At 47.0% G+C, this 9,257-nt stretch overlaps 1 protein-coding gene across 2 annotated transcripts in view; it reads right to left on the bottom strand.

The window, feature by feature from the left end:
- BTBD11 (BTB domain containing 11) overlaps positions 1–9,257 on the bottom strand; it is a 354,686-nt gene that overhangs the window by 14,740 nt on the left and 330,689 nt on the right. For both annotated transcript variants that reach the window (XM_023527347.1, XM_023527348.1), the window contains exon 13: positions 3,442–3,547. In XM_023527347.1, the coding sequence (XP_023383115.1) occupies positions 3,442–3,547 (106 nt within the window). The remainder of the gene's footprint in view (positions 1–3,441; positions 3,548–9,257) is intronic.

The raw sequence follows: 9,257 nt of genomic DNA, 5'->3' as shown, positions 1-9,257 counted from the left end.
CTTGTGAGGGGCACCTGCTGCCTCCTCCGGCTTCTCCCTAGTCACATTCCCCTGTCAAACTGTATGTGTGCCTGGGCCACATGTGGCTGCTCTCAGTTCTCCATTGGTACTATGTGCTTTGTCACCTCTGGGCCTCTGCATGTGCTGTTCCTTCTACCTAGAACACTCTTGCAAGCCCTTCCATACCTGGCATACCCCCACGTGGTCTTCAAGCTGCAGCGCAGACACACTCTTAGCCATGCCCGATTTCCCCGCCCATCCCAGGCTAACCCAGCATCCTCTAGCTGTGCTCTCCTAGTGCTGGTACTGGCTCTGGTGTAGCCTCATCCCTACAGTGTACCCACGCTTTGTCTACCTCTCCCTCTGGCCCGCATGCTCTGGGAGGGCAGAGCCTTGCCTGTCATTTTCATATCCTTTCCTCTGTGTCTAGCATAGAAGGAAAGTAGACTATATAGGAAGAGTGTGGGCTCTGAAGCCAGAAATCTCAGCTGTGTGACCTTGGGCAAGTTATTGAACCACTTTGCGCCTCAGCTTCCCTTCTGTAAAATGGAAATGGTAATACGTATTACATACCTACATCGTAGAGTTGCAATGAGCATTAAATGAATTAATTTATGTAAAGCATTTAGTAAATTGGCTGACATACTATCCCTAAATAAACATGACCGTTATAATAGATGCTCAATTAGTACTTTTTGAATGAATGAAAGAATGCCTTGACCCTTGCTTCAGAGTCTTGTCCTCGGGTTCTGCTGAGGCCATCAGGCTCCTTCTTAGCTTGGGGACCTGCTTGTTGTCGACAGGGCCTTCCCCAGGGGTTAAAGGTCTGTCCCGAAATGAAACTCCAGCCACTTCCAATGGCTGGGTTTAGGTTCTTCTCCACCACTGAGGACAGGGGCCAACCCCCCTGGATCACGGGGGCCGTGACCCCCCAGCTTTTGAGCCCACCCTGTCAGACTGCAACTTGGACCCTGGCCCGGCACCATGTTAGCTCAGACCCTGCTGCAACTTGGACCCAGAGTTGGCCTTCCTGGCTGATTGTCCTCACTTAGCCCTCGAAGGTGAGATGGCCCCTCGCTCCCTGTGCTGCTTCAGATAGTGGTCTTGCTGGTCCTGCACTCATAGTTCTCTGCAGCACACACAGCTCCCACGCCTCATCCCATAATGAAGTTTTAATTTAAAACACGCCAAAAAAGCATTAAAAAAAGTCAAAGTCATCCGTAATCCCACTATCTTTAAAATTTTTTATTAAAAACAAAACAAAACAAAACAACATGACAACTCAAATTTCTAGAACTATCTAGGTAAAGGGAAGGGAGGCTACAGGGAAAGGCCTCAGGGTTGACTAAATCTCACTCCTCCCCTGGCTTTAAAGAGTGTTAAGAGTTCAGAATGACTTTCTCCCTCCCCTCAGCAATCCGCCTCCCTCTGCTCACTCTCTCTCACTCCCACTGTCCACCTTCAACCAGCCCCCTGGCCTGCTCCCCAGATTGCTAGTTTTTCCTCCCTTTAGCGACCTCTCTCTCTCTCTCACCATTCTCTCCCAGAATTCACTGGGATGGCAAGAGGATAATGTACCACAAACAAATCAGGAAAGCGCTCACCAGTTTGCTATAGTCCCTGCCATTCTCTATTGTTTTATCCTGAGCCTGTTTCATTCATTTATACAACCCGCCTGGCCCTATAGAGATGGCAGTGTGGGACTCTTGTCATTGATCATTCTTATCTTTCCTTGAAAGCAGCTCCCTAAAGAACAACTACTGGACAAACTTTAGTTATCCTAGCTTGAAATGCTATACAGAAGATGCAAAACACTACGTGTTCCATATTCTATTTATTAATAATCACATACTCTGCCCTTTTTTTCATATTGTGAACTTTGAGCCTCTCAGGCTTGCCTTTCTTCTCTTGTTCTAACCCTTGGAATTCCAAGGCTTGGCAAAAAAAACTAGGCCTTAAAGTTGCTGATGAAAGAAAGTTCGGGAGGAAAAAAAAAATGTTCTTTCCTTTCCTACAGCTACAGAAAAGCAGATTTTACACTGTGCCACTCAAATACCCCTTGCAAATATTTGCTGTCAGAGATTATTGCTATGTCGTGGGAATATAACCTTCAATCTCTGATGTCTATTAACTTGACTGGTCTTATTTGTTGCACGTATAATATTATTTGAATTAACACCTGTTTTCCACAAGGTGGAAATACTCGTGGTTTTGGTACATCCTGGTTTGCCCACAGGAATGGGTGTAAAGAAAAACAGACAACCTTTGACTCAGATGCTAAGTTTTTCACTTAGCAAAAAGCTGTGTCATTTATAGTAACCAGTTATTCATGACGGGAACAAAAATATTTGAAAACGGTTCCATGAATTCAGCCTTGTCGTTCATTTAAACTAGCTCATAAGTTGCAAAAGTAGTGGTTTTGTTAAGGAGTAGAATTTTTAGATGCTTCCACTGCTCAAATGTTTCCTAGTCTTTATAGGACAAGGAACTAGGAAGTAGGAAATTTCTCCAACTTTCATCAGAAAAGGAATCCTTTATCTTTAATATTTTATAACTCCTCAGGCAGCACGGAGACAGGCCCCTGCAACATAAGGCTCATGTTTCGGGTTTCAAGGCAGCAGAGTATTTTTTTGCCTTTTTTCAGGGCTGATCAATGGTGCCCAGCAGCCCCAGGATCCTCCAAACAAAATCAGTGCCCGATGGAAAGGTTTCTTCTGGAAAAGCCCAGAAGCTGGGACCGCAGAACCATAGAATTATGGGTCCAGGAGGACCCGGGTCCAGGCCCCTGCTGCAGAGCCTCCCTTTTGTCAGACATGACAGAGGATGATTACAGCGCTGCCTCCTGGGGTGGCCTGAGGATTACTTGAGATAGGGCAGGTCAAGTGCCTGGCTCAACGCAAATGTCCAAGAAGAATACAAAGTAATTATTGCTGCCAATCTCCTCAGCAGGTAAGTTGCCCTGTGTGTGTCTGTGTGTGTGTGTGTGTTACTTGTTTTCTCATCCTTCTAATTCCCTGCAGAAAGGCTCCATTAGAGGAACAGTGCTGGCCAGTCGCTGTCCTCTGCTGGGTCCTCCTCAGGGAGGAAGAAGGATTTCTTAGAGAGGAGAATTTGGCGGGAGAGCTGCCATGCACAGCTTAGCCTCCCTTTGGAATCTACTTGCCTGCAGGGCTGGGGAGGCCTTCTTGCAGTCACTGCCTGTGACTGTGGGAGAAAGTCCCTCAGTTAGAGGAAGGAGGTGTTGGTGAGTCCCCTTATCCATCCTCCTAAGGTATATTCTCCAGTTTTATCACTTAATCAAGGTGACATCCTGATCGTCGCCGGCTTGACTCCTGTATCTGTCTTGTTTGCCCTGGAACATTCCCCACCCTTCTTCTATGGCACCTGCTTCCTCCCTGTCCTCCGACTGCCACTGAAGGACAAGACTGGTGAAGCACTCACCCAGGCGCGAGGTCTGTTTCCGTTTGATCTCGGTGAGCTTGGGGATGGGGTAGGGCCCGTAGCAGTGAGTGAAGATGACACACAGCTGCTGGCTGATCACTTCGTTCTGCAGAAAAGAAAGGACCGCTCACCTCACTGGGGGCCGGGCGCGACCTCATCTAAGCTGTTGCCAGGAACATGTCCCCACCTCCCGGTGCGAGAGGAGCTCACAAGCTTACCACAGGTTCCAAGAAAAATTTCCCTGGACATCACACATCCAGTCTGCCCTGGCAGGCCCTGGAGTTGCTGGCTCTGTTTGTCCATTTCTAGTGGGCTCATCGGTGAAAGATTAACTTGTAATTACATCCTTCTCTCTTGCCCTAATCATTTCCTGCTTATTGGAGAGCAGGCTTTGTAACTCATTGAATGGAAAATAAGTTTTTATCCTAAACATAACTTTTGGCGATACTCCAAACTTCTGGAAGCAGCTAATTATCCTGAAGATGCTAGCAGGAAGCCCTTTTGATCCTGTGACCGTGTGGCCATTAGTACACACAAATGATCCTGATTGAGCTTTCTCGTGAATTCGATTCTGGTGCTGAGGCATTTCCGGATCAGGAGTGCTCAGCCGAATCACTTTCTCCAAAAAATTGGGGAAAACAGTTCTGCCACGTAAAACTACAGCTGCCCGTGACTACTCAGGGACACAGGAGCCTGTTTCTGATTGAGCCCCGTTCTTCACGTTTTTGCCTCTTCCCCATGGGGCCCGTTGCTGTTGATGAATCTCCCTCCAACCACGGGTGAGCAGGAGGGAAGCCACGAATCACAGTGTTTGGATGCTCTTTATTGGGTGAAGGGAGTTGAAACTTGGGGCTAAAAAGGAGGGTTAGCTAGACATTTACAATATATTTTAAAAAGTAGGTTACAACACAGTTTGTGGCATGTGTTTTTGGAAATAAAACCCTCCATACACATATTTGGATTCACAGGTATTTATAGAAAAAGTTCTGGGAGAATAAAGTAGCTACCTCAGGTGGAATTATGTTTTCTTTTTTATCTATATTTTCTACAACAAACAAGTGTTGCCTTTGTAAAAAAAATTTTTTTTTATTTTATTTTAAAAGATGGGTTTGAGACAACTCATGATGTCAGTGGTTCAAGTTATTCATGAATCTACTCCTTTGTGCTCCCAAAGCAGAAGGATACAGCTCAGTACATGAAAAGAAAATCCAACCCTTTGATTAAAGTGAATGAGATCCCAAAAGTCACCGCGTCACTTCATACGAGACCCACAGAAGTGCCTAAGGAAATGCAACCATACTGGATGGAAAAGGGACTCTGCTTTCAAAGATGATGCCTTTATGAACAAAAGGTGTTAAATGCTCCTCTCACTTGACACGCCAAGGGGACTGCCTATCTCCTGGCTTCCTGCAGTGGTTCTCAAAGTGTGGTCACTGTACCAGCAGCATCAGCATCCCCTGGGAGCCTGTTAAGAAATGCTGATCCTCAAGTCCTGTCCCAGACCTCCTGATTCAGAAATGCTGGGGGTGGGGCCCGGGAATCTGAATTTTCACAAGTTTCCTGGTGATTCTGATGCTCCCTTAGGTTTGGGAACCACCGGTTTCAGGTACTGAAATTCTGTCTTGGGTTTGACCTGGGCTGGGGGCTGTAAATTCGTTTCCTCTGGTCTACAGCTTTGCTGCTCAAATGTGTTCCATGGACCTGCAGCGGCAGCAGTATCACCTGGGAGAGCGCAGGAATGCAGATTCCTATCCGAGGCCCATGGAATCAGCATCCACCGTAACACCTCTGCAGGTGACTCCCACGTACATGAATGCCTGAGAAGCACTGCGTGGTAGGCAGAATTATGCCCTAATCTCTGGGACTGTATCATGAGAAATCCCATCCGTGAATATATTCCCTTACAGGACACAGGGGACTCTGCAGGAGTAACTGAAGTTACTTATTAGTTGACCTTAAAGAGGGTGATTCTCCTGGATTATCTGGGTAGGCCCAATGTAATCACATGGGCCCTTCAAATGAGAGGCGGAAGAAGAATTCACAAGAGATGAGGGACGCTGACCACCTGAAACTAATATTGTTTAGACAACTGTCATTGAAAAAAAAATCAGAAAAAGAAATGATGCAGGAGAGGAAGTCAGAGGGATTGGAGGCTCGAGGACTTGGCGTGCTGTAGCTGCAAGACGGAGAGAGAGCCACATAGCGAGCTTCAGAGGGAAAGCAGACGGTAACACTAGCAACAAAACGGGACACCCGGCTGACAGCCCGCAAGGAGATGGGACTTCAGTCCTATAACCGCAAGGGACTGAATGCTGCCCAAACCTGAATGAGCTTGTGGGGAGAGTCAGCCCCAGAGCCTCCAGAAAGGATCCCAGCCCTGCTGACACCTTGATTTTGGCCTTGTGAGAACAGTGCCCGGACTTCTGACCCATGAGAACCACGAGAGCACAGGCGTCGTCTTCGGCCTCTAAGTTGTGGCGATTTGTTACCGCAGCAACAGAACACTAGGGCGACTCGCGTCGAGTCTGCCTCAGATGCACCCCATTTCGTCATCCCTGTGACTGCAGAGCACCAGACACAATGTGGGCGCTCAGCGAGGTACGTGCGGATCACACAAAAAGCCGAGGCCTCTGCTCCGCACGGTCCTCTGTGCACACGGTGTGACAGATGGCGCTGGTCTCACGTGGACCAGGGTCTGTCTTGTGCACCTGGCTGGTGAGTCAGCTCCTGTGTTATCCACTCAGGAAGAAGGAAAGAAAATCCATTTCTTGGGCTTGGTGGCCTCTGAGAGGGGCCTGAGCAGCCAGTGGACTCCTCTGTAGGGCTTTATTTTTATTTATTTATTTTTTTGGAAGTGGTGGTTGTTTTAACAGGTACTTATGAAGCATCCAAAAGGTGTCCTGCACTGTGAAAGGAGCTGTACCCAGGGCCGTTAAAGCGGGCAGGGCAAGAGCCCTCCTCTCCAGGGACTCGTGGCTCAACCTCACTTTTTAACTTTAGTATGTCACCTGAGAAGGTAAAGACAAGGGCTGGCCATGTCTGCTCCCAAATGGGCAATCCTCAGATACTCAACCATTATCTGGGAGATGCATAACTGCTCACTCCCAAGTGAGGGCTGCACACAGTGACTTGATTTCAAAGCGTGCAGGCTGGAAAGCAGGGGAGGGAAAGAGTGAGCTCACGGTGGAGAAACCTGACAAACCTACCTCAGCCAGGTGATCAGGTCACCATCAACAGCGCGAATTCATACTGATATAATGTAACGTACCCTTGATGCGCAGTGATGAGAATGGCTCTTTAGCTTTGTGGTCTTAGTCCCTCAAACCACAGGCCCAGTCTAATCATGAGGAAAAACATCACATATTCCACTAGAGGGCATCTTACAAAACTCCTGATTAGTACTCCCCAGAACTGTCAAGGTCATCAAAGACAAAGAAAGCCCGAGAAACTGTCTCGGCCAAGAGGAACCTGAGGAAGCATGACAACCAAATGTGCTCTAACGTCCTGGACGGGATCCTGGAGCAGAAAAAGACATTCGATGACAACAAAGGAAACGAGAATAAAGTATGGAATTTAGCTAACAATAACGTATCGGTTGGTTCACGAATTATAACAAATATTCCACAGGAATGTAAGATGTTAATAATAGGAGAAAGTGGGTGAAGGGTCTTATGAGTACTTTCTGTGCTATCTTTGAAATTTTTCTGTAAATCTAAAACTTTTCTAAAAAATAAAGTCTATTATTTAAAATCTGCCCAATGAGGAAATAGGATAATTATGAAAGCACTGGAAGTTCGAGAGAGAAAGAGGAAGGATGGAGGGTTAAAGTGGACATCGGCAGTTCCCTGACCTTCATTCATTCACCCCCCCCGCCCTAAAAGTTTTGTGAATATGAACCTTTCCCCACGCACTAAACCATGCATCCATTCATTCGTTAATTATATTTTCTACTATTTATTGAGCATCTACTAAGTGCCAGGCACTGGTTAGCCCTGAGCGCCGGACACAGTGTGAAGGATGATGGTGACACATCCAAATAGATGTAGCCTTTCTGGTTGCTTCTCTTTCAGAGACCAGAGCCCTACGAGAAAACTCCCTACTGTGCCTTTAAATTCAGCTGTGTCCGTCAAGGTGTCTGCTCTGTGCCCTTCCCAGCACGCTTCCTCCAGGTGGTGGGGCTGTTGGTATAATTTGCTCTGGTTACCCAGTACCCAAAACAAATCGGGACTTGGGGAGGGCTCCTCTGAGTGTGAGAGGGGCTGTAATCAGTATCAGTTAACAGCTCTAGTGGGTGAGGCCTGTTGGGTTAGAAGGTCAGTTTGGGGCAGTGAATGGGGTGACCCTCTGGGTTCAGTTAGGTCTGGACCCAAACCTGAAGACAGCAGAGTGTAATGAACCAAACTTAAGGCTCACTCCATTTGGGCAGCAGGGGTGGGGCCGGGGGGGCGAGTGGCTATGCGGGGACAGAGGCCCCTGTTCTCTGAGCAGCACATTTAAGCACAGTCCTTTTAAGTCACGGGGGCCACCAGCCTCATCTCTCAGGGGCAGCGGGGCAGGCTCTGCAGGCAGGCTCCGACCTGGGGGGCGGAGGGAGGTGTGGGCTGGCGGGGTGCTGGAGCGGGGAGGTCGTGGAAGTCTGGCCAGGCTGAGCACACGGCACCCGGTTAATGAATGTTGTCTTCCAAAATGGTTTAAGAACACCTGCTTCATGAGGTTGTTGTAAGGGTTAGAAAAAAAAGATAATGCATCATAATATACCATGAGGTCGAACCAATGGGAAATGTTAATATTTGACCATTTTCGAACCCCCCCAAACAAGCCATCTCCCATAATTAAAATTAATCTCTATTTTCCAAGATTCTAAAATGTCATAGAATTACTGGCAGCTTTTAGGAAGAGCAAAAACTCACTGTAATAAATAGATACGTCCATTTTAAAGACACATTTCAAACTGAGAAATACAAAAAGGTGAAACAAAGCTGCATCTCGGACCCGAGAGGATGTGGAATTACCGCTACTTTCCAGGGTCACTGGCAGCGAGTTCTTTGTCTTGATCCCTCTCAACAGCGATTCGTCCCTACAGATGGGCCCCTCCCTTGTGGGATATGCTGGGCTGACCTGTGAGCCACCTACGAGCCCCCCTCTGCTGGAGCACGCCTGGAAAAGGTAGAGGACGAGGTAGAGGACGTGGAAAGGTTGTACGGCCCCAGAGGGATTCCACGAGGTCAGTGCGAAGCCCCCCCATCTATCACACACCCCCCTGGAGTTATGTACAAGATGCAACTGAACACACCATGAACTTAAAGCGCTTTTAAATCATCACCCATTTATTTTGATATGCACCTTCTATTCACGGCAAGTGATGAGGGCTTTCTATTTGTGGTAGTAAGTAATATAAGGTACGATGATTTAAGAAAATATGAAGTAAATAATAACCAGTGAAAACATCCTTTAGGAATAAAAGGGAAATCGGATAGTCTCACATGAAGGGAAACTAGGAGCATCTGTCACCAGGAGACCGACCATAAAGGAATGGCAAAAGGAAGTTCTCTAAACAGAAAAGAAAGGACAGAAGAGGGAACTTTGGAACATCAGGAAGGAAGAAAGAACATGGTTGGCAAAAATACGGGCAAATCTAACAGGTTTTCTGTTTCTTCTTGTGTTTCCTAATTATGTTTGATGGTTGACACAAAAATTATAACAGCAATCTGATGTGGCTCTAAATGTATATAGATGAACTATTGAAAGACAGTTCTGTCATAAATGAGAGAAGGTCAAAGAACGTAACGGGAAGTAAAGTTTCTATACTTCATTTG

The sequence above is a fragment of the Pteropus vampyrus genome, unplaced genomic scaffold (assembly GCF_000151845.1).
Source record: "Pteropus vampyrus isolate Shadow unplaced genomic scaffold, Pvam_2.0 Scaffold16, whole genome shotgun sequence".
NCBI classification, from domain to species: Eukaryota; Metazoa; Chordata; class Mammalia; order Chiroptera; family Pteropodidae; genus Pteropus; species Pteropus vampyrus.
The sequence above is the reverse complement of the archived record's forward strand: the minus strand, read 5'-3'. Positions and strand labels throughout refer to the sequence as shown.